The 25,732-nt window shown below is 48.0% G+C and overlaps 1 protein-coding gene across 1 annotated transcript in view; it reads right to left on the bottom strand.

Annotated features, from left to right (window-relative positions):
• Positions 1–4,251: 4,251 nt before the first annotated feature.
• Positions 4,252–25,732, bottom strand: part of Rab43 (RAB43, member RAS oncogene family) — a 24,181-nt gene continuing 2,700 nt past the window's right edge. Inside the window, exons 3-4 of the mRNA XM_013032310.1 lie at positions 8,923–9,106; positions 4,252–4,902 (exon numbers count right to left, since the gene is read on the bottom strand). Coding sequence (XP_012887764.1) covers positions 4,652–4,902; positions 8,923–9,106 — 435 coding nt within the window. The 3' untranslated portion in view covers positions 4,252–4,651. The remainder of the gene's footprint in view (positions 4,903–8,922; positions 9,107–25,732) is intronic.

Genomic DNA, 25,732 nt, shown 5'->3' with positions numbered 1-25,732 from the left:
GGCTTTTTTCTGCTTATGTGGTGCTGAGGAATCAAACCCAGGGCCTCATGCATGGGAGGCAAGTGCTCTACCACTGAGCCACCTTCCCAGCCCCTAGCCAGATGATCTCTTGAATGTGTCTTGAGTTCTAGCCAGTGCCGCTGCCTGGACAGAGGGCCTGTGCGGCACCCTGAGGGGGCCAGGCTCAGGCTCGCTAGGATTTGTCTTCCAAGGGGCACAGTGAAGCTGGGGGCACCATTCTGTCAGGCGGTCCTTCTCTGTAGCCTCTGTGGAGACTGAGGGCTCCAGCCTTCATACACTAACCCCCTGGAATGCAGGACTGACCAGCAAGAGCTGGTCACCGGGTCCAAAGAGAACTTCCCCATGGGGGCCCTAGCCAGGGCCGACGGCGGCGGGCCTGCCGCAGGTAGGCCAGTCCACCTCAACGGGGCTGGGCAGGTCACAGCCCCGTCTTCTGGAAGCCCCCTTTCAGCACAGGGCTGTCGAAGAATGAACCAGGTTACCAGGATGGTGAATGGCACGGAGGGCGTGGCTCTGCTCTCTGCCGGGAACCGAGGAGCAGGCTGGCTGCACAGGGGCTCTCAACCAGATTCTGAATGATGGCTCTACTTTCCCCTGCTGACAGCCCCAGCACCCAAGAGGCCTCCTCAATTCAACCAGCTAAGTAGCTGTGGGCCCAGAAAAGGGTGCTGGCTTGTCCAGGGTGTATAACGTCCTGCCAGCCTTCCCTCTCCTTTTTGTGGTTGGTTGTGGGGCTTGAACTCAGGATCTGGGTACTGTCCCTGAGCTCTTTGTTCAAGGCTAGCGCTCTACCACTTTGAGCCACAGCTCCACTTCTGGTTGTCTGGTGGTTAAATGGACCTGAATCCATGGACTTTCAAGCCCAGGCTGGCTTTGAACTGCAACCATCAGACCTCAGCCTCCTGAGTAGCTGGGATTACAGGTGTGAGCCAGGCACCTGGTGAGTCAGCCTCCTCTGCTCAGGGGTTGTAGATGCTTCTTGTTCTTAGGGGTCCAGCAGTGCCAGGCGGGCACTGGGCTGGTGAACCTCCACCTCCCAGTCTTCCCCAGGCCTGGAGACCACCTCCGACAAGGTCTTGGGCAGAAACATTTAATGGCTGAGGAACACATATACTCTGGCTCTCCAAAGTCTCCAAAAAGGTAACTTTCCATGTTTTAAAAACACTTAATACAAAGACATATATTCATAAATAGGTAACATGAAAATATCCCAAATTGAAATGGAATCCTCGAGCCGGCAAAGCACCAGGCCACCGACCCTCCAGGGCTGGAGAGCCCCGCTGGGGAAGCCCTCCTGGGAGAGAGCAAGAGAATTCAATGTGAATCAGGATCTTCTTCCCACAGCCCCCACACCGGGGCCTGTGTCCCTGGAGAGTCCAGAACCCTCCAACCCAGCAAAGAGCCAGCCTCCACCTGCTGCTGTGTTATTATAAACAAGGCAAGATTGCCACGCTCTCACCCCAGAGGCCCTGGGCTGCAGTGAGCCTGCCAAGCTTGTCACTGGGAAGGGGGCCAGTCCACTCTCTGTTCCTTTTCTTACTGAAGCCCAAGTCCCCTTTGATAGAGGCCCCTCCACAGGAAACTGGCTTCAGCCAGACTCCAGGGTGGTAAGGAGTCTGCTCTCAAAAATCTGCCCTGCCAGGGCTGGGAAGATGACTCTGTGGTAGAGCGCTTGCCTTGCATGCATGAGGCCCTGGGTTTGATTCCTCAGCACCACATAAGCATAAAGAAAAAAGTCGGAAGTGGCGCTGTGGCTCAAGTGGTAGAGTGCTAGCCTAGAGCTGAGGGACAGCGCCCAGGCCCAGAGTTCAGGCCCCGCGACTGGACCCTCCTCCCCCCTCCAAAAAAATCTGTCCTGCTGATCACTCCTTGGATTCTGGCTCAGGCTTGGTAAGCAGGAGGGGCAGGTGGGGCACCAGGGGTCTGGACTGGGGAGGCCCAGGTGCCAGAAGGCAGGGCACACCACCTCTTGTGCTCTGAATACGGTACGAGCCTCTAGACTGGCCACATGGCAACCTATCTTGGGCAAACAGCAACAAGGTGTTTGTGGCTGGACAGGGCAGGGTGGGCTGAGGGAGGCGGGCAGAACAGCCATCAGAGCAGCCTGGAGTGGGGCTGCTCCCCTCTGGACCACGAGAGCAGGGGTTCACTTAACCCACATTCTAACACCTTGGCTTTGAGGAAAAAGGAGAAAGATGGGCCTTGCTACACGAGCTAAGAAACCACTAATGCTGGGCGGTGGTGCTCAAGCCTGCAATCCCAGCTACTCAAGAGACTGAGATCTAAGAACCAGTTTGAAGCCAGCCTGGGCGGGAAAGTCCATCAGACTCCTAGCTCCAAATAGCCACCAAAAAAGCTGCGGCTAAAGTTGTAGAACGCCAGCCTTGTGAAAGCTCAGTGATAGCACCCAGATCCTGATTAAAAGCCCCCAAACAGGCCTCCAGCCCTAGAGAGGGGAAGGGAGGTGCCCAGGGTGACAGGTGACCTCCAGCCCTGTGGGGGAAGGGCAGTGCCCAGGGTGACAGGTGACCTCCAGCCCTAGAGAGGGGAAGGGAGGTGCCCAGGGTGACAGGTGAACCCCCAAGGCAGTGGGCAGCACGCAGCAGTGAGTATGATGCTACCTGTGGCCCGATGCTGGACTCACGCCAGGTGCAGGTCCAGACCCCGGCGCCCTCACACCAGCAAGGCTGGTGTTAATGCCTGGCCCCTGGGTTGGAAGCCCAGCTGACTGTGTTATCCAGAGGCACTAGCCACTGCCACGGTGGTGGGGCTGGGGGAGGCGCTGTCTGTGGAGCACAGCGTTGCAGGTGAGCGGGCACCCTGAGTGGCCTGACAGGCACTGGGCCCTGGCTGTGGCCTGACTGCCACGCCCGGGCTTTGGGAGGCTCCCTATCAGTAGATTGAGAATGAAAGCAGGAAGTGGGGGCGTGGGCCCCACCTGGCTTCCCTGGGCCACGTGAGCCCGCAGCCTGTGCCCGCACACAGGTGCAACCCTACTTTGACCACTCCTTGGGCCGGGCCAGCCTGCCTTCTCTCCAGAACCAGGCCTGGCCTTCTCAGCAAAGGGAGCTGTTTCAGACCAGTGTGGGGAGGGGCCGAGCCCGGCCCTCCTGGCCAGGTTCGGGGTGCTCACTTGAGAGTCTGTGCAGTTCATCTCTGGAGGCCCTCACTGAGTAGTGTGGAAAGGCAGATTGGCTGACACAGAGGCCCTGGGCCGTGCTTGGGAAGAGCAGCTCCTCAGCCCCAGGACCCTTCCCTGTGACCTGAGCCTCCACTCTTTCCTGAGACTCTGCCTTCTGCTCTCTGACCTCAGCACCCAGCACAGGCTGAAGACCACTGGCCACAAACTCAGTCCAGTGTGAAGCTGACCTTGCCAGAAGAGATTCTGTACATGAGTAAGGAGGAGCCTCAGACACAATACAGGACTTCTTTCTTCTTGCTTCTGTTTTCTTGTTTTGTTCTGATACTGAGGATTGAACCAGGTCCTGTGAATGCTAAGCATCAGCCACACACCCCCAATCTTCTTCTTGCTACAGCGCCACTTCTGGTTTTCTGGTGGTTTATTGGAGATAGGAGTCTCACGGTCTCTCCTGCCTGGGCTGGCTTTGAACCGTGATCCTCAGATCTCAGCCTCCTGAGTAGCTAGGATTACAGGCATGAGCCACCAGCGCCAGGCTCCCCCAATCTTCTTTTACCTCAAGTTTTTTTTTTTTTTTTTTTTTTTGCCGGTCATGGGGCCTGAACTCTGGGCCTGGGCGCTGTCCCTCAGCTCTTCAGCTCAAGGCTAACGCTCTACCACTGGAGCCACAGTGCCACTTCCGGCTTTTTCTGTTTATGTGGTGCTGAGGAATCGAACCCAGGGCCTCATGCTTGCAAGGCATGTACTCTACCACTGAGCCACCTTCCCAGCCCTGCCTCAAGTTTTCACTTCCCACCTTAACCCCCACCCTTCAGAGAAACTGCTGGAAGACTAGCTGGTTTTTCAACCTGACTGGTACAATTTTGGCCCCAAGCCAACAGACAGTCCCTAACTGGCTATGGCCATGACCCCACACTTGTGCAGATGAAAATGAGAAGCTACATGGAAAACCACAAGAACCCAAGAGGTCTTGATAAGGCAATGAGCCAGGCCCCAGCAAGCGTCTCTAGAGAGCTCAAGCTGGCAGTGAAGGCAGCTAGCCGCTCCTGCTGGCATGTGCCCAGGCATCCCTGGGCAGGGCTCAGGCACCACGCTCCTGGTGCTCCAGGTGGAGGGTCTGTAGGAACTGAGGACTGGCTACATCCCTGGAGAGTAGCCGCAGCAGCCAAGGTTGCAATGGTCAAAACCAGCAAGTGAAGGATGGAGGCCAGGTCTCCTGCCCCCGAGGTCCCATTAAAGGGCTAACAACAGTCCTGGAATGTGAACATGAGAGGCCCCAAGCTGGCTTGCAGGATGGGTCACCGCTCCCCTCTGCCAACAGGCCCCTGCAAGGGGGGCCCTGTGGCCCCTTCCCACCACATATTCACACCAGGGTGCAGAACGCCAGGGCTGACACAGCAGCAGTTGAATGGCTGGGGCCCTACAAGAGCAGACTCCACAGGCCAGAGAGAAAGGTGGCTCAGCCCCTGGCCTGCTGGCCCTGTGCCCTGGTCAGCACCCACAGCCCCAGCTTTCCCCGATGTCCTTGCTGTCCAGCTGGATGTGGTCGGTACTCTTCTCACTGAACATGGGGCCCCCGTGCCTCATGATGAGCTCGGTGGCCACCCTCGTGAAGGCCTCGTCCACGTTGCTGGAGTCCTTGGCAGAGGTCTCAATGGCACACAAAATGTCGTAGTGTTCTGCTAGGCTCTGAGCCTCAGCCAGCGGGACTTCCCGGAGCTCAGCGAGGTCCAACTTGTTTCCTGTAAGAAAAGCTGGGTGTAGGGGTGGCCTGGGGAGCCCACTGAGATCCACCCTGCGATCCACCCAGCAGAGCCACCCTGAGAGCCGCCCTGTAGATCCACCCTGAGATCTACCCTTTGCAGTGAGCAGCACAATGCAGAGCCATCCTGAGGAGCACACAGCCCTCTGCTCAGTGGTGCTAAGTGCAGCCTGTAAGGACTGCAGAGCCCTTCGAGAGCTCACCAATACCCTGTCCTTAGCCTGCTAAAACTAAACATTTCTGAATATGGCAACCCATCTTTCTTATTTTAACAAAAGTGGGTTCTCATCTGGCTGCCCAGACCAGCTTCTAGCTCTTGGGTGCCAGAGCCCCTACCACAGCATAGTTGGGACTATGAGTGTGCCACTGTACCCAGATGCCTTTCTATTCTAAAGCTCTTACTCTACCCTTCACTCTCATACTCTGCTTTTTAAAACTGCTTCTTTTAAAGCTTACTTTGCAGGGCTAGGGATGGAGCCTAGTCTTCTGCACACCCTGTGCCTCGCCCTGCCTCCTCTGAGAGGAAGCCTGATGTCTGATGGGAAGCACTTGGAACTGTGGAGCTGCAGCTCCAGCCTCTGTCGCTGCAGGAGCTCCAGTGAGCCGGTTTCCCAGGTCAAGCATGCCATGCTCAGGACAGGAGAGCAGGGCAGTGTGGAAACGCTGACACTTAAGAACCCCACAAATATGGAAATGACAGAAATCTGGTGTTGCTATTTTTTTTGTTTTGTTTTGCTATAAGTTCGTAACTATTATGTGTCCTTTCTTTTGGGGGGGGGATTGGTCGTGGGGCTTAAACTCTGGGCCTAGGCACTGTCCTTGAGCTCTTCAGCTCAAGGCAAGTGCTCAACCACTTTAGCCACAGCACCACTTCCAGTTTTCTGGTATTTTATTGGAGATTAGTCTCACAGACTTTCTCAGATCTCAGCCTCCTGAGTAGCTAGGATTACAGGTGTGAATCACCAGCACTTGGCTCATGGACTTTCTTGCCTAGGCTGGCTTTGAACTGTGATCCTCAGAACTCAGCTTCCTGAGTAGCTGGGGTTACAGGCATGAGCCACTGTTGCCTGGCTTTGGGTTTTTTAATTTTTGAAATGGGGTCTTGCTACGCTGCCCAGGCTAGCCTCAAACTCCTGGGGTGTAGTGATCTCCTTTCTTCGGCCTCCTTAGTAGATGTGGACACCCTCATTGTAGGCTTGAGACACTGGCATCCAGCTTCTGAGTTGCTTTCTAAGAAAATGTTAGTATTTCTAGATGTAAAAATACTAATTTTTTTTTTTTGGGTCCGGTTGTGGGGTCTGAACTCTGGGCTTGGGCTCTTCAGCTCAAGGCTAGTGCTCTACCACTTGAGCCACAGTGCCACTTCTGGCTTTTTTTTTTCTGTGTATGTGGTGCTGAGGAATCGAACCCAGGGCCTCATGCATGCGAGGCAAGCATTCTACCACTGAGCCACCTTCCCAGCCCCTGAAAATACTATTGCGTGTGTGTGTGTGTGTGTGTATGTATATATGTGTATACACATATGCACACATAATTTTTATTTTTGGCCTGTTTTGGGGCTTGAACTTAGGGCCTTGGGCACTGTCTGAGTTTCTTTTTGACCAAAGCTAGCACTCTACCACTTGAGCCACAGTGCTACTTAAGGCTTTTTTTTTTGTGTATGTGGTACTGAGGAATCGAACCCAGAACTTCATGCATGCTAGGCAAGCACTCTACCACTAAGCAACATTCCCAGCCCTGCTTATGTAATTTTAAATATCTGTGTTTTATAGACTTATGCTGTAATTGTTACAGAGGAAACAGTTTGGTGTCTGAGATTAGTCCCAAAGTAATACAATAGTAAGGAGTGACCAAAATGAACTCAACCGCCAGTTACCAGAAGCAGGAGAGCAGGCACTGGGGACCTATGATACTATTCTACTTTTTTTTTTTTCCCAAATTTTTTGTGATTAAGTGGTTACATAATTTCCCAAGTGTCACAGTATTGTGGCATAGTGATGCTAGTTAAAGTCATAAACACATTCTAACTTTCATGGAGCAAATTGTCTACCATGGTCTATAACATTTATGAGTTCTATGAGCTTTGCGATACAGCTATTTCTTCCACATTGGGTGATACGTACATTTCTTTTGTTTTGCATAGCATCAGCTGTTCTACTATTCTATTTTTTGTACTATGTAAAATGAGCTATAATAGAATGTTTTCTAGAAAGGTCCTATATAAAAGAAATGTGGTTGGCTTAAGTGGTAGAGTGCTAGCCTTCAGCAAAAATGTTCAGAGATAGCACCTAGGCCCTGAGTTTAAGCCCCAGAACAGGCAGGCGTGCATGCACGCACACACGTGCACACACACACACGTGTACACACACACACAGGAGCAGCTGAGCCAGACAAGGCTGCTCTGCTCCTGCCAGGGATCTGGGTCTGGAGTGTACTTCCATACCCCATGGAAGGCTAGCCAGGAATACTGGCAGCAAAAATAGGAAAACCGTCTTCCAGGCCAGCCTAGGCAAAAAGCAAGGATCTATCTGAAACAAAGCTAAAGCTAAAAGGGAGAGAGGTGTGGCTAAAATGGTAGGGTGTCTATCTAGCAAGCATAAGACCCTGAGTTCAAACCCTGGTGCCACCAAAAAAACAAAAATCAAAAATGCACATCCAGCTGGGCGCTGGTGGCTCACGCCTGTAATCCTAGCTACTCAGGAGGCTGAGATCTGAAGATTGCGGTTCAAAGCCAGCCTGGGCAGGAGAGACCGTGAGACTCCTATCTCCAATAAACCACCAGAAAACCGGAAGTGGCGCTGTGGCTCAAGTGGTAGAGCGCTCGCCTTGAGCTGAAGAGCTGAGGGACAGCGCCCAGGCCCAGAGTTCAAGGCCCACGAAAAAAAAAAAAAAAAAAGCACATCCATGGGCCCTAACCTCCTGACTGAAGTAAGCCCACCACCTGCACTTTAACAAGCCTCCTAAGTGATTCTGAAGCCTGCAAATGGCGGAGTATTCACAGGGAAGCTGTGAAACCCACGGAGTTGTGCTGAGCAAACCTCGGCTCAAACACTGCATCTTTGTGCTAGCAGGCTGTGTAGAGCTGGGTACATTGTTCCACTCTTTTTGTTTTTTTGGGTCAGTCGTGGGGCTTGAACTCTGGGCCTGCGTGCTGTTCCTCAGCTCTTCAGCTCAATATGAACATTCTACCACATGAGCCACAGCACTACTTCCAGTTTTCTGGTGGTTAAGTGGAGATAGGAGTCTCACGACTTTCCTGCCTGAGCTGGCTTTGAACTGTGAGTCTTAGATCTCAGCCTCCAAAGTTGCTAGGATTACAGGCATGAGCCAAGGGTGTCCAGCTCCACTTCTCTGAATCTCATTTCATCTCATCAGTGAGGAGCCATGGTTAGGAGAGCTAAATCTCACGTCAACCCTGAGCACTAACACAGTGACCGCTGCAAGGGTTGGGTCTGCAGAGCCCAGGCTGCAGTCTAACTGCCACCATGACGTGTAAGAAGGTGGAAACTCAACCGTGCCGTTTAGTGGGGGAGGTGATGAAGGTGGGAGGTCTTCAGGACAGAATCCCCACGACATGAGACAAGCACACAAATGTACTTTGTTTCCTGCCATGGGACTGGTGCTACCTAGAATTTGCCGGCAAAAAAGCAATTACTAGATATAATCCTTGGTCTTGGACTTCCGGGACGGTAATCCAAAATAAACCTATTTATAACTAACACAGTCTGTGGTATTGGTTTAGGAACAACAGAAAGTAAACTAAGTAAGACACATGGGCTGCAAAGCAAATTTCAGCTCCCCTTCTGTCCTCTAGGCTCATTTTAAAATCTAACTGTAAAGTGATTAGCGGGACTAGGCTCTACAAAATCAATTGAACTTGAAGCTCACTCCTGTGTGGCTAGACTCAGCACTTCTGGACTTGAAAAGGAGAGAGGCAGAGGCACAGAGGGGAGCTTTACTGTCCCAAGGCCTCTGTGGGCTGCCTGGGTTACCAGCTCACCAATCAGCAGCTGCACGATGTTAGAGCCTGCGTACTTCCTCACATCCTCAATCCAGTGAGGCACAGACAGAAAGGAACTCCTCTTGGTGATGTCATAGGCAAGGATGGCCCCGTTGGCACTTCGGTAGTAGCTCTGGGTGATGGTTCGGAATCGTTCCTGGCCAGCTGTGTCCCAGATCTGCAGCTGGAGAAAGAGGGAATCTTGGGTGAACTTGATGTTACGTGTGGATCACAGGACTGCAGCTATTTCACTGGCCTTCAGAGCAATAGCCCACAGGATCAAACTTCCTGAGCGCTTACAAGGCAGTTCAGAGGCTGGGTGCCAGTGGTTCGGGCCTATAATCCTAGCTACTCAGAAAGCTGGTATCTGAGGACTCTGGCTCAAAACCAGCCAGAAAGACAAATCTGAAAGTGTCTCATCTTCAGGAAGCAGCAAAATTCTGAGAATGAGTTGTGGCTCAATTAGTACATCAGCGATCACTGAAGAAGCCAAGCTAGAGTGTGAGGCCCTGAGTTCAAGACCCAGGACCAGCACAAAAAAGAAAAAGGAAATACAGATCATGGCTTTAAATAGGCCTAGGAACATATGTCTGTGAGATTCTATCTCCAAAATAACCAGTAAAAAGCAGAGCTGGAGGCGTGGCTAAAGTGGAAGAGTGTCAGCTAAGCAAGTAAGCAAGCCAAGTTAGCAAGCAAGTGCAAGGCCCTGAGTTCAAATACAAATGAATGAATGAACAAATGAAGAAAGGAAGAAAAGAAAGAAAGAGAAAGGAAGGAAAAGAGAGAGAAAGGAAGGAAAGAGAGGGAAGGAGGAAGGAAGGGAGGGAGGGAAAAGAAAAAAGAAAAGAAAGGGAGAGAGGGAGAAGAGAAAGAGAAAGGGAAAGGAAAGGGGAAGGAAGGAAGAAAGGAAGGAGGGAGGGAGAGGGGGAGGGAGAGAGGGAGAGGGAGAGGGAGAGAGAGAGAGAGAGAGAGAGAGGGGTACACTAGTGAATCACACCTATAATCCTTCCTAGCTACTCAAGAGATCTAAGGATCACAGTTTGAAGCCAATCCAGGCAGTGAAGTTCATAAGACTCTTATCTCCAATTAACCACCAAAAAAAAAAGCAGAAGTGGAGTTGTGGCTCAAGTGGTAAGAGTGCTAGCTTTGAGCAAAAAAAAGCTAAGGGACAGTGCCTAGGCCCTGAATTCAAACTCCACTACTAGTACAAAAAAAAAAAAAAGAAAGAAACAGTAAACTAAATAATACTCATAATTACAACAAATATAAATTCACTAAATGTCCAATTAAAAGCCATAAAAAGCAAGTAAAAGGCAAAACCTAAGCCAGGCGCCAGTGGCTCACAATTATAATCCTAACTACTCATGCAGCTGAGATCTGAAGATCATAGTTCAAAGCCAGACTGAGAAGGAAGGTTCAGGAGAGTCTTAGCTCCAATCAACCACCAAATAGCCAAGTAGAGCTGTGGCTCAAGTGAGAGCACTAGCCTTGAATCAAAAAGCTCAGGAAAAACATCCAGGACCTGACACAAGAATTAATTAATAGTGAATATGTAGACATTTAACAAAAAACAAAATGACTTTTACTAACAGGAAAAATTAAGAGTTCAGATGAGCCAGGCATCAGTGGCTCACGGCTGTAATCCTAGCTACTCAGGAGATCTGAGGATTGTAGTTCAAAGCCAGCCAGAGCAGGAAACTCTGTGAGACTCTTATCTCAAATAAACCATTAAGAAAACTCGAAGTAGCTCTGTGGCTCAAGTGGTAGAGCACTCGCCTTGAGCTGAAGAGCTGAGGGACAGCACCTAAATCCAGAGATCAAGCTTGACGACCGACAAAACAAAAAAAAAGGAGGTAAGATGGAAAGTAAAAAATAACAGCATATTATTACAAAATTAAAAACTTGTATATTCACAAGACCGAAGGAAGATATTCTTAGGAGAGAAACACAAAGGTGCAATGGCCTATGTGCATCTGATCATTTATCAAAATGAACTCCAGGGAATGGAAATGAGGTTTTTTCCTTTGTTGCTGTTTTTGTTTTCATTTTGTCTTGTTTGTTCATTTATCTGTCCTTGGGAGGGTAAAGGGAGGCACAGAAATGGAAAGATAAAGGGTGAACAAATGCAGCTTTGGCACTCACTAAACACTATGTTAAAAATGAACGCCATACAACTGGAGGGTGGGGATGGGAGGGGAAACGGGGAGAGCGAGTGAAGGGGCAACAGTGTCCAAAAAGAAATGTGCTCTTCACCTGACATGTGACTGTAACCCCTCTGTACATTATGACCTTTATAATAACAATAAAAACAAACAGGTCAGGCTGGGAAGGTGGCTCAGTGGTAGAGCGCTTGCCTTGCATGCATGAGGCCCTGGGTTTGATTCCTCAGCACCACATAAGCAGAAAAAGCAGGAAGTGGTGCTGTGGCTCAAGTGGTAGAGCGCTAGCCTTGAGCTGAAGAGCTTAGGGACAGCGCCCAGGCCCAGAGTTCAGGCCCCATGACCAACAAAAAAAAAACCCAAAAAACAAAAAACAGGTCTTCTGCTACAACCAATTAAAAAAAGAAAGGTATTCGTTGCCTAACTTATAAAACGATAACTCCTTTGTACATCACCTTTATAATAACAATTTAAAAAAACTTGTATATTGTGCTAGGGATCTAACTCAGTGGTACAACACTTACCCAGAATGTGCCAGGACCCGAGTTTGGTTGGTAAAACTGCACGCGCACGCACACGCACACGCATGTACACACACACACACACACATACATACACACACAGCTTGTGTGCATCAAAGTATACCACCAAACTCAGGTTTAGTTATGAACAGCATTTACTAATGCTATTACTGATTACTGATGCAATCATTTGACATTACTAAGCGTTTACTAGAAATACTACAGCTAACAGACAAAAAAATCCTGCCCAAGCTTACAGCCTAGTACATAAGATAAACAAGATATGTAAGATAAACAATATATAATAAGCTAGGGATAAGTATAAGCATTTACATTTATTAAGTATATGTATATATAAACTATGACTAAATAATAAAATAAAAGCATGCTAGGTAACTGTAATGAGGAAAAAAAATAAGTAGGGAAAGAATACAGTATGAGGAAGAGTGGAATGTCAGACAGGATGATATAATGGCTTCATAGACCTAACTGTTGAGGGAAGATCTGAAGTAGTTAGTCAAGTGAACACTACAAGAATATTCTTTTTTTTTTTGGTCATGGGGCTTGAACTCTGGGCCTGGGCGCTATCCCTCAGGTCTATCAGCTCAAGGCAAGCGCTTTACCACTTGAGCCGCAGCGCCACTTCAGGTTTTCTGGTGGTTTATTGGAGATAAGAGTCTCACAGACTTTCCTGCCCTGGCTTTGAACCACGACCACGATCCTCAGATCTCAAGACTCCTGAGTAGCTAGGATTACAGGAGTGAGACACTGAGCCTGACATGAGAAATGTACTCTTTACCTGACTTATATAACTGTAACCATTCTGTACAACACCTTTATAACAATAAAAGGGAATATATATATAAATTTAAAAAATTGTACAGGAAACTTTAAACTAAAGGGGTTAGGCATGGCTCTGGTGAGCCCCACAACTCATTAGCCTAGCCAAAGTCAAGGCCACCTGCTCAGAGAAGAAACCAACGGTGGGATGTCTGGCCAGCCTCGTTTTTCTCCCCTCCCCTCATACCTACACAACAGCAGGAGCCCTGGCCAGCCAATGCTGCAGCTGCATTTTAATCATCACCCCAGGAAGTGGGGTGCAGCAGACTCCCAGGCCTGAGTTCCATCCTCAGCAACAAACTCACTCACTAGAAATATCAGTTTCGCTGCTGGCTGGAGAATAGCCTACAGTGGACTGCAAAGAAGGTGAGGGTAAAAGGAACCTCAGTCTCTTGGCCCAAGTGCTTTCCATCATCCAGAAGAGGAAGGAGAAGCCAAGCCAAGGAATAAGCATTCCCTCCCCAGGCAAGCTCATCATCTGGTAGTACCCAAGGGAAATAGGGGGGAAGAGAAGGTCTGCCACAGTGGCTGTTAGGAGATGCAGGCACCACCATACACACCAGGCAGAGACCTCCTGCACTATCACGGGGCAGTTCTGTGCCAGGCCCAGGGGCTCCGAAGCCCAGCAAACCCAGTCCCAGGGGTCTGTGGGAGTCCTGACTCTGCCCAGTCCCCTCGCCTCTCTTCTCTGAGGTACCATGGGGGGTTGTAGCAAGGTTCCCCTGCTGGATGGTGTGGTAGGCACGATCATGACCATTTCCTTTATTTCAACCAACACTTTCACCTACACGGAGAACTCTTTCATGAACATCCTCTTTTTTTGCAGTACTGGAGATTTGAATCTAGGGCCTTGAGCATGCTAGATAAGCATTCTACCACTTGACTAAACCCCTAACTACTCAAGAGACAAATATCTGAAGGACTGTAGGTCAAAGTGAGTCTGGACAGAAAAGTCCATGAGACCCCATCTCCAAAATAACCAGCAGCCAGGCTGGAGGCATGGTTCAAGTGAAAGAGTACCAGCCAAGAAAGTAATCCAAGCAAGCTGGAGGTCTTGAGTTCAAACCTTGGTACATGGGGAAAAAAACAAACACTAGTCCCATCCTATCCCTTAACCCTGACTTCTCTTTCCCTTTTTCTTTTTTTGTTTTCCTGGATACTAGGGACCAAATCCAGGACTTTGCACATTCTCACAAGCATTCTACAACTACACTACACCCCCAACCTAGACTCAACTGAATTATCTGGTGTACTTCACTGCATTGCCTCAAGACTTAAGAAAGCTTTCACTAGAGCTGTGAACCAAAAGAAATGTTTTCTGTATACATTTTTTTAAAAAGAAATAAAGATAAGGCTATACTTCCTAAAGCAAATCCATTCTTGTGTGGGATGAAGATGGAACTGTAGAGCAGGAATTGGCCGAGGACACTCAGTATGTGACTCCAAACTTATCATTAAGAATGGGCTTTGAAGAAAGGCCCCTTCAGACAGCTCCACTCTCGAGACTGACCAGCACTGAGCCTGCACTGGGCAGGCCCTCCTCCGCACATCAAGAGTCCAGAGGCGGGTTCAAATGGTCAGGCCCGGGCAGCATGTTACAAGCTGTTTTCCTGTGATTTACAGCTCACAGCCCCCAAGAGCAGTTCACACGTGTCATGGGGGTGGGTGGAAATCAATCTTGTGTAGTAACACCTCGTTTAAAAACAGTTCAGTTATAAGGCCTGTATAAAACCTTTCTGTCTCTCCTGACAGAAACAAAGGAAGAATCTGCTTGAAGTCTTGTCCTAAGTAAAAAAGGAGACAGTGGAAAATTCCTTACCTCTTCATCTTAGGGGAAAAAAAAAAACACCTTGGAAAAGTTAATTCTCAGGACAGACATTGAAATGGTCATAGTAATCCACATACCCGTTCCTGAGCTCTCCCTAGGGTATCCTGGGATTGAGGGCCTCCTCCCACTGTTCCCTGTTCTTCAGGGGAGTTTGTCTGCAGGTCTGCAGATGCTGCAAAAACTCTCCTGTATCATGTTATGTTACCTGGCCCACAGTCAGGCAGGTAGACATGTTACCCAATAGCTGGCTGGGGTCCTTCTATTCTACCTAGAATCATGAGCAAGCAAGGAGAAATTCCTCTAGGGCCAACAGGCCAGGGCCTAGGGTCAACTACAGATCCAAAGGCTCACAGCTCAAAGCCCTGAGAGCTGAGGGCCTACTACTCAAGGAATTAGCAGCTAGACTTACGGCTCTGGGCACTCATGTGGAAGGCTAGTACTCTGGGCTTTAACCGCCAGTGGCCCCCAGCACTGGTAGCTGCTGTAATCCTCACCTACCACCTACCACCTACCACCAGCAGTGAGCATCAGCAGCAGGTATCACCTACTAGTATATAACAGCTCTAACAGGATTCAGGAATCTGAACCCTTAGCTCCATAACAAGTCCTGTTACAATTCTCCAGCCCAGGCTGTTTAGAACACCTGGCAGCACCCTGGAGCTCTTCCAGCCACCAAGTCCTTCAGTTTTTCATCTCAGGCTCCTCACAACTAATCTTTCTTAGCCTCAGCTGTCCACCTCTCTCAACTTCTGCTGTCACTCATTGGTCTCTATCACCTCTATTCCCATCATTTCTGTTCTTGCCAATCTGTGAAACTTTTTTTTTTTGGTCCGGTCGTGGGGCCTGAACTCTGGGCCTGGGCGCTGTCCCTCAGCTCTTCAGCTCAAGGCTAGTGCTCTACCACTTGAGCCACAGCTCCACTTCTGGTTTTTTGCTTATGTGGTGCTGAGGGATCGAACCCAGGACTTCATGCATGCAAGGCAAGCGCTCTACCACTGGGCCACCTTCCCAGCCCCTCTGTGAAACTCTTTAGCTGACCTCTCATTACTATTGCTACTTTCACTGTCTTCCACTACCAGCTCAGCCCACTCTACAAATGACAGATCAAAAGATGACATCTGCAAGCGCAGTCTACGCAGGCAGAGATGCTCCAGGACCCAAAGTGAACCCTATCCACCTCTCACATTAACCTCCTGTATCCCACCATTTGATCCTCGGATAGCACCCCGCCCTGGGGCTTCAGCCCAGCTTTGGGCCCTCCCATTCATCTTTCTCCTCCAAGCTGCTCGGTAGAGGCATCAGCCTCTCAAGAACAAACAATGGCAAGCAGGCTTCTGGGGCTCCCAGACACAGCTGACCACTTTGCTTCCTGCTGCCTTCAGGTGGCCCTGCCAGCAGGCAGGCCTGGGAGTTTTCCATAGACTGGTCTCCATACACTCCTGCCTTGAAGAGCCTACAGTCCTCTGTGTCCATCTGACACTCCAGGCAGGTGCCTGGACAAACACCCTCCACTCCTCTTGCACCGTGGCCCTGCACTGACACAGCATGGCATCTAAAGCCCTTTCATGCTCCTCCTTAGGAATCACCTACCTTTCAGCATTTCTCTGAGCCCTCATGCTCCTCTGGGATGGCCTAGCCTGTGGTGTACCACTGTACAAATTCATGACCACTGTGAGGTCCCGCCCTGCAGGACCTGTAACTCATGAGAATATTCGGCCCTGCTGTTGCCACAGTGACCCTGAGTGTGCCTGTCAGGCAAGGGGTCTGGTGCTTGGCTCAGAGACCCCAGCTGCCATAGTGAGAGCATTAACAGTCTCACGCCCTAAGTACTTTTTATGTAACTGTTCCCTCAGCCAGCAGCGAATACCAAAAAACAGGGATTGCCTCTGATTTACCTTTTTTCTTTGGCACTTGGAGCAGAGTTTAGGAGGGCAGGTACAAATAAACCAGGAACTAATCACAGCGTAGTTATCTCCCTGATTTAAGCTGAAGTTCAGCCTCTAGACAACAACTTCAGCCTCCACAGACAGCCTTCCAGTTTAGAGGTATGCTTCCTTTCAGTCCTATCTACATTGCTGCTGCTCCTAACAGCTAAGGTCACTGGCATTTTTTTTTTTTTTAACTCAGGTGCTGGGAAGGAACATAGAGCTTCAAGTAGGCTAAGTACATGCCAGAAGGGTATCTATGAAAATAAACAGCAAGTGAAGTGACAGAGGTTTGAGATTGATTGGAATATACTGTAAATGTGTGACAAGGACCACACATAGCCTCACTTATGGAGGACTGATGTCTTGGCTCCAACAAGTAGCAGGAAAAAGCACATATTACCTGTAATGTATTCCCATGAAAGCAGTGGACAGTGTTACTTGAGGCTCAATTTAACCTCCAGCTTACAGGAAATATAAAGAAACAGCAGGCCTATAATCCTGGATCCAGGATCAAGGTTCAAAGCCAGCCAGCCAGAAAAGTCAGTGAGACTCTTATTTCCAATTAGCCTTGGGTTCTATCCCCAGCATAAAGGGGGGAAGGGGTGGAAGAAAGGTAACAGACAAGGAATATATATCCTTAGGTTTTAGCTCCTATTCAACAACATAAGAAAAAAACTGAGAGAAAGAGGAGTTATTAAAAGAGCTACTTCAATTTCACAGAGCTTTAGAAACATAAGAATTATATTGATTATATATACCAAGTTCAGAGCTAGATGAAGAACTGTCCTATATCTAGACATACTCTTCTAATATTTCAGGACATCAGATTTTTTTTCCCCCAGAAATCTATGCTTCCAAAAAAGAAAAAGCAAGGGCAAGAAAAACAGTACTTCATCTACAATCAGACTACATCAACAGCACTGGAAGCAGTATCTTCAAAATTCTGAGGAAATTATTGTGTACTTAGATTTCTATCTCTAGCTTGGCTTACATGAAAATGAGAGAAAAAATGAAGTTAATTTTGAATATGTGATTACTGAAAGTTTATCAGGTAGTGGGAACTGAAAAATCTTCATAAGGCCTATTAGAATTTAAAAAATTAAAAAAGAATTTCAAAAAGATAAAAAAGTAAAGTGAGGCCTAGTGTGAGTAAGTTGGGTCAACAGGGGTGTGTTCTTGAAGGAGATATTGAACATGGGGCATCATTTTGGACAGAGAACTGTTAATACTATGTCAGGCTCCAGTGGCCTGTGACTAGCTCCAATCATCACATCCACCCATGAAAGACCTGCCAAAAGAGAGAGCTACAGTTTCAAAACAGATGCGGAATGCAGAATGTCACAGTTGATTCAACATTTAGGAGCTGTAATTTCTCAAGGAACCAACTCTGAAAAGAACAACACCCATCTGACACGTAAGCTCTAGCCTGTTATTTCTAGTCACACTCCATATATCTTTTGTTTTGTTTCTGAGATAATTCTCACTGCCGCCCAGGCTGGCCTTGAACTCCTGGGCCCAAAGGATCGTCTTGATTTGGCTTCTAAGTAGGCTGGGACCACTGCACTCAGCTTAAAAACTCCACATTTGGGATGACGTTAACGTGATCATTCATGAACACACAAGTGAAAAATCTCTAAGAATTAATGCTCACATACCTCACTGAAGATTAGTTTCCCATGTTTTTGGGGAAAAGTAAAGGCAGGGGCACACAAATGGAGGGAGGAAAGGTGAGCATATGCAGACATTATATTCAATGTATTTTACGTACAAACTGAACTATGTAACCTGAGAGTAGAGATGAAAGGGAGAATGATAGGAGAGAATGTAAGGGATAACGCTGATCAAGAAGCATTGTACTCATAACCTGACTTATGGAATTATAATGTTTGTACAACTACTTAATAATAGTCTAAAATAATTAGTCTCCCTTTTTCCAACAGAAGAAAGGGAAGTTTGTAAGCCAAAATAGTAAGAATAGAGAAGATATTGAGTGGTGTCTATGTAGGAGCTACTAATGACCCAGGGTCCTTATTAGGATTTCACTGGTTTCTGTTCTGAACAATAGAACACTTAGCAGGCCATGGGCTGGGAAGGTGGCTCCGTGGTAGAGCGCTTGCCTTGCATGCTTGAGGCCCTGGGTTCGATTCCTCAGCACCACATAGCAGGGGAAAAAAAAAGCGCTCTGTAAATCACAGTTCAAAGCCAGCCAGGGCAGAAAAGTCTGTGAGACTCTTATCTCCAATTAATCAGCAAAAAACTGGAACTGGAGCTGTGGCTCATGGGTAGAGCCTCAGACTTTAGCAAAATGGCCAAGTAAGACCATGAAGCCCTGGGTTCAAGACCCAGTACCAGCACACATGCACACACATACAAACACACACATACACAAAAGTAAAATACAAGTGATCTATAAAATTAGTCGACTTTTCTTGGTTGTTCTTTGGTGTATCCTGTTTGCTAGAAGTGTTGCAGGATATAAAGCTGCAAAGAGAAAATTTCTGACCAGGAGCCAAAGGCTAGGCTCTGGTTTACTCCTTGTCATATCCAGGCCCAGAGTGTCCTGAAGATCAAACAGAGCATTGCATAAAGAAAGTGGTGAAAATCAGTAACCCATGAACACCTGTGAGAAAACACTTTTCCTCTTGCTAAGAACTCTTCATGCCCATAGCACCCAAAGAAAACCACACAGCCTCACCAGAGGTGTACAGGTCAACAGGAAGCAAAGAAAACTTACAGGGTTTAAGAACAAAGAAAGGGGGCTGGGAAGGTGGCTCAGTGGTAGAGCGCTTGCCTTGCATGCTCGAGGCACTGGGTTCGATTCCTCAGCACCACATAAGCAAAAAAAGAAAAAAGCCAGAAGTGGCGCTCTGGCTCAAGTGGTAGAGCGCTAGCCTTGAGCTGAAGAGCTGAGGGACAGCACCCAGGCCCAGAATTCAGGCCTTACGACTGGACCAAAAAAAAAAAAAAGGACAAAGAAAGGGAATGAATAAACTGGGTGCCAGTGGCTCACACCTGTAAAATCCTAGCTACTAAGGAGGCAGAGATCTGAGGATCATGGTTCAAAGCCAGCCTGGGCAGGAAAAGTCCAGAGACTCTTACCTTCAATAAACCACCAGAAAACTGGGAAGTGGCACTGTGTCTCAAGTGGTAGAGCGCTCACCTTGTGCTGAAGAGCTGAGGGACAGCACATAGGGCCAGAGTTCAAGCCTCATAACCAATGACAACAAAAAAAGGGAATGAATAGAGACAAGGGGTGCCCTATGCCCATGTAGAGCAGTGAGGTACTCAAAGGCCTCCTGTGACTTTACCTCCCCATTATCACTCAACTGGTTTCCAGTTACTGCCCAAGCCCCCTCCAGTGCTAACACAATCACTGGAATCCAATCTCCTGCCCTTTTTTACATAGAAAACCTCCTGTAGACAAGTTAGACAGATATGACTTTCCTCACTTTATCTACATGGTAACTAATCAATAAGTGACCTACTCATATCAAGTAGGCTAAGCACACAAGCTTCCTGACTCTCTTTCCTACTCTCTCTTCAGGTGCTTAAGGTACCAACATTACTTCCCATTCATTGATGATCCACAATGGTCAGGTCCTTAAAGGGGTTTTGCAGGTGAAGGAGACAGGAAGAGGTAAAATCACATGTTCAAGGTAATAAATACAAAGCAAAGCCAAGGCTCTAGCATGGTGTTGTGAAGTTCTGAAACAAGCCTTTTTCCCCTGGCTTTTACTATTCACTGCATCAGGGTTTTAAGAACCCTTAAGGAGATGGAGGTGTGGTTCTGCTGGTAGAGCACTAGCCAAGGAGCCAATGTGTCAGGTTCTGAGTTTACGTCCTGGTCTCAGGCCCCCTGCCTTTCATCCCCCACCCCCAAAATGAAGGAAAATAAGAAACCTTGGGAGGGAAGGGTTACTTTGCAGTGAGAATGGTTACCATTAGAATTAAGAACAGATTTCTGAGTGCCAGTGGCAAACACCTGTAATCCTAGCTACTCAGGAGGCTGAGATCTGAGGATCACAGTTCAAAGCCAGGCCAGGCAAGGAAAGTCTGTGAGAGTCTTTATCTCCAATTAACCACCAGAAAATGGGAAGTGGAGCTGTGGCTCAAGTGGTAGAGCACTTGCCTTGAGTGGAAGAGCTTGGGGACAGTACCTAGGCCAGGCCCAGAGTTAAAGCCCCACAACCCACCAAAAAAAAAAAAAAAAGAACAGATTTCTTCACACAAGCAGTTTGTCCTACAATGCCTTCCTTATCTAATGGTCCTTTTGCTATTTCTGATCAAAACTGAAAAGTTAAACTGACTTTATCCAAGTAAGAAATGTACACAAGCAAATCCAGACTCAATTGGAAGGAGAGGCCAAACTAAAAAAATTAAAAATAGGGGCTGGGAATGTGGCTCAGTGGCAGAGTGCTTGCCTTGCATGCATGAAGCCCTGAGTTTGATTTCTCAGTACCACATAAACAGAAAAAGCCAAAAGTGGTGCTGTGACTCAAGTGGTAGAGTGCTATCTTTGTCCCAAAGAAGCTTAGGGACAGTGCCCAGGCCCTCAGTTCAAGCCCCAGGACTAGTAAAAAAAAAAAAGAAAGAAAGAAAGAAAGAAAGAAAGAAAGAAAGAGAGAAAGGAAAAAATAAAAATAGCCAGGTACTGGTGGCTCACACCTGTAATCCCAGCTACTCAGGTGGCTGAGATCTGAGGATCAAGCCAGCCTGGGCAGGAAAGTCCATGAAACTCGTATCTTCAATTAACTACCAGAAAACCAAAAGTGGAGCTGTGGCTCAAGTGGTAAAGTGCTTGCCTTGAGCTGAAGAGCTGAGGGACAGCGCCCAGGCCCAGAGAGTTCAAGCCCCATGACTGACAAAAAAAAAAAGTTAAAAATAAGCCAGGGCTGAGAAGTTGGCTCAGTGGTAGAGTGCTTGCCTTGCATGCATAAGGCCCTGGATTCGATTTCTCAGCACCACATAAGCAAAAAACAGTTGGAAGTAGCGCTGTGGCTCAAGTGGTAGGGCGTACTAGACTTGAACTGAAGAGCTGAGGGACAGCGCCCAGGCTGAGTTCAGCCCCCACAACCTACCTAAAAAAAAAAAAAAACAAGGCCGGGCGCCTGTGACTCAAGCCTGTAATTTCAGGAGGCTGAGATCTGAGGATTGTAGTTCAAAGCCAGGCTGGACAGGAAAGTCCATGCGACCCTTATCTCTAACCACCAGAAAACCAGAAGTAGAGCTGTGGCTCAAAGTGGTAGAGTTGCAGCCTTGAGTGAAAAACTCAGAGACAGCACCCACACTCTGAATTCAATCTCCACAACCAACTAAGTAATTAATTAAAATAAAAAACATTTAAAAATCCAAGTTGGGGGGCTGGGAAGTGGCTCAGTGGTAGAGCGCTTGCCTTGCATGCCTGAGGCCCTGGGTTCGATTCCTCAGTACCACATAAGCAAAAAGAAAAAAGCCGAAAGTGGTGCTGTGGCTCAAGTGGTAGAACGCTAACCTTGAGCTGAAGAGCTGAGGGACAGCGCCCAGGCCCAGAGTGCAGGCCCCACGACCGAACCCAAAAAAAAAAAATCCAAGTTGGGGGGCTGGGAAGGTGGCTCAGTGGTAGAGCGCTTGCCTTGCATGTCTGAGGCCCTGGGTTCGATTCCTCAGCACCACATAAGCAAAAAGAAAAAAGCCGGAAGTGGCGCTGTGGCTCAAGTGGTAGAGGGCTAGCCTTGAGCTGAAGAGCTGAGGGACAGCACCCAGGCCCAGAGTTCAGGCCCCACGACCAGACCCAAAAAACAAACAAAAACAAAAAATCCAAGTTGGGGATGTAGTTCGGTGGTAGAGTACTGACCTAGTAAGCATGAGCCACTGTCACTCACATGCGCGCACACGCACACACATGCGCGTGCACACACACACACACACACACACACACAATTCCTTTCACCCTACCCTGACCTTTCTTTGGGAATTACCAGAAGCAGCTACAAAAACAAAGATGTGTAGGGCCATGGGCAAATTGACAATCAAGGCCAAAGGTCCTGAAATCTGGAGGCTAAGACCCAAGGGCAAAGACTTTCACCTCTATGAATAACAGATCAGACCGGAGAGAACCTCAACAAACAGACAGCAAGCTTGACAGCTGAATAAGGGGTGAGATTCTAACCAGGCGACCCTAGTTGCTGCAGGCTGGTGTGCCTGGTGATTTGCAAAAGTGACTTTACATAACAAGCCTTTTTGTTGTCCCAGATAAAAGGGAAAACAGCAGCATTCACAAGGGTTTAAGGCTTGAGAGCCAGCTGAGATTTCCTAGGGGATGTTGTGATCAGCAAAATGGGGGCGCGGGGGCAGGCTAAGACATTTTATGTGGAAAGAAAGTGGTAACAGCAGCAATAAGCAAATAAATCCAAATACTAGTTTACATTTATATCTTGTTTTCCTTATAACACATTTAACAAGAAATAGGTAATATAGATTGCTTCTGTTAAGAGTAGCTTAGAGGGCAAAGGAAAAAAAAAAGGGATTTTTTTTCCCCCTATGTATCCATTTAAGTCTTCCAAATTTTGGAACCTGAACCATGTAAATGAGCTGTCTATTCAAAAACACATAAAGGAGGCCGGGCACCAGTGGTGAGATCTGAGGACCAAGGTTCAAAGCCAACCCAGCCAGGAAAGTCCATGAGACTCATCTCCAATTAACCACCAGAAAACCAGAAGTGGCTCAAAGTGGTGGAGCACTAACTTTGAGCAAAAAAGCTAAGGGACAGAACACTGGTGCTGAGTTCAAACCCCATGACTGAACACAAGAAAAAAAATAAGGAAATTTTAAATTATTTTAGGCATGTCCATTATTTTTCAAAATTAGGCAGAATGACCAAGTCCCATTTCACAGATGAAGAAGTCTGAGGCACCAAGCAGAAAGTGGAATTACTCAAGGTTGTGGCACGGGTTGAGTAAGGACCAAGCCTTCAGACTCCTGATCTAATAAGAACTCCACAATCAGGAAGACAGTACTCAGACTCACATTACAATTCCAGTCCAGGGAGTAAGAACCAAACAAATGCATGAGGGAACAGGAATGACCATGCAGAAAGTTTACTAACTAGCACAGCAGCATGTGTAAGCTGGCTGGCACTATCTAAATGTTCTGGATAACTGATAAATACCCTAAAACTCTTTGGGTGCCAACACTTACTAGTGAATACCTTTTGTAAAACACCCAAGTCTACATTTTTCTTTTGGTGAGTGCAACAGGCACATTGCATTTTCACTCGATTCACCCACATTCAGAACCTCGTGGTCAACTTTACAGGCTAAGAGTTAATCAGAAAGTGGTCAGGTGTAAAAATAAGCACTGGGTTTCACCAGATAGACACTGTGTTCAAATCCTGGTTTCACCAATGACCCATGAAAAGCCCTGGGTAAGCCGGTCACTCACCTTGGCCTCAGCTTCCTCTCTATAAATATTAACCAATATACAGGTATATACGAACACCATGTGCTGGTGCATCTCACTGGATACAGGAGAGAACATATCAGATAATTTTAAGTCCAAATAAGTGCTATGAGCAGATACAATAATGGAAAAAGAGGGTCTGGGAGATCAGGAAAGGCCTGTCTAAAGAGGTTACACTCACACTGGAACCCAAACAATGAACACAGCAAGTACACAGGGATCTGGGGACTCAAAGTATGACAACAGGGGAACAAGCACAAAATCTCGAGGCAGGAACAATCTTGCATGTTTAAAGGACAGAGGGCTAGTGATGCGAAAAACAGAATGAGAGGCATGGTGAAGAAAAATGGAGTTGGATATTATTAATTATTGAGCTGGATATTAATTATTGGGTTGGATATTATTATTAATGGGCTGGATATTATTGTTACAGTGGCAAGTGACTATGGGGAACAGTAACTAATTTAATTACATTTAGCAGCAAAACTCTTTAAAAGCAAATAACAAGTGAAACTTCTTCAATATACAGCTGGTAAAAGTGGTAGTATTTAGGCAGGCTGGGAAACTAGTTAAAGCCTCTGAGCTTCAGCCTTTTTAGCATTCCCAACTCACCTCAATGTATAGACCCCTCAGAGGAGCTAAATATTCTCAGATGATCTATTTCTAAGTTCCTCAAACTGTTATGAAATCCAACATCAGAGCTGGAGGTATGTCTGAGTGATAGAGTTCATATGCCAGGCCCAGGTCAAACTGAGGGCTGAGCATGTGAGCTCTAGCCATAAAAAGAATAATACAATTATCATTATCATCATGCATGTTATCTGTAAACTGATTTGTTGGAAGGTAACTCCTTTGCACAACTACTTCAACTATTAAGGATAAAAATACAATTTAAAATAATAATAGTGTCCTCCAGCAACCAAACAGTCTTTCAGAAAGGTAACCACCGTAGCTTGGAGGCCTCATAACTCTTACTCAGCCCAGGCTGCCTCTCAAGGAAGCAATCTGGAAGCAACTATAAAGAAAAGAAATAATGGGCTGCCCAGGTCTGCACTGCACAGCCCATGCTTGGGTACACAGTCCACCGGGCTCCACAGGCCACCGGTAAACAGGGACCCTGCAGCCAGCACAGAGCCACCACATCCCACTCCAGATGCAGCCAGCAGCTGGCCAGCCCATCACTGCTCTTCGTGCCCTCTTTGCACACTGCACTTTCAGTGTGACTGTTAGCAACACCAGGAATACAAATTCAGCCACAGAACCCCGTGGGGGTGGTCCTGAATAACTCAGAGCTCCCGGCCTACACCACGAAGACCAAACTGCACAGAAACTCCAAAGACTACAATATTGCAAGCAGAAGTTTCTGCTGACCCAGTTACATCTACTCTAGAGGCAGTGAGGTCATAAAAATGCCTTTGACTCACTTAGAGACAACATCCAGAAATGACCTCAATTTTTACAAGGGCAAAAACAAAGAGCTAATTATCCTGGCCAAAGGCAACAATAGCAGGCCTGCAGCCTGAGGGATAGGACCCTTAAAAAAATCCCCTTGGGAGCTGGGTGCGGGTGGCTCAGCCGGTCATCCTAGCTACTCAGGAGGCTGAGAGCTAAAGATATCCCGGTTCAAAGCCAGCCTGGGCAGGAAAGTCCGTGAGACGCCCATCTCCAATTAACCACCCCAAACCCGGAAGTGGGGCTGCGGCTCAGGTGGTGGAGCGCTCGCCTGGAGCTCCGAGCTGAGGGACAGCGCCCAGGCCCAGAGTTCAAGGCCCACGACCGTCAAAAAAGCCAACACACAAACAAAAAATCCCAAAGGCAGAGATCTAAAGACACCACCGCGCAGCGCAGCGCCGAGAGCCAGAAACAGACCCTGCCCCGCGCGGCCTGTGCCCCTGGAGGGGAAGCACGGCCCCCCTGCGCACGGCCCTCCTTTCCGCTTCCGTTCCTGCACCGGCAGACACTGAAGCCCTCACGAAGGATTTCTGCACCGTTCAATCCAGAAAAGATACTGGGCGCCCCGTGGGCGAGGAGCACACGGGCCGGGCCGGGGGGCCGGGGGCAGGGGAGCGGGGCAGGGAGGGCAGGGGGGAGGACGGG

This window comes from Dipodomys ordii, unplaced genomic scaffold (assembly GCF_000151885.1).
Source record: "Dipodomys ordii isolate 6190 unplaced genomic scaffold, Dord_2.0 Scaffold153, whole genome shotgun sequence".
NCBI classification, from domain to species: domain Eukaryota; kingdom Metazoa; phylum Chordata; class Mammalia; order Rodentia; family Heteromyidae; genus Dipodomys; species Dipodomys ordii.
This window is presented reverse-complemented; position numbering and strand designations above follow the sequence as displayed.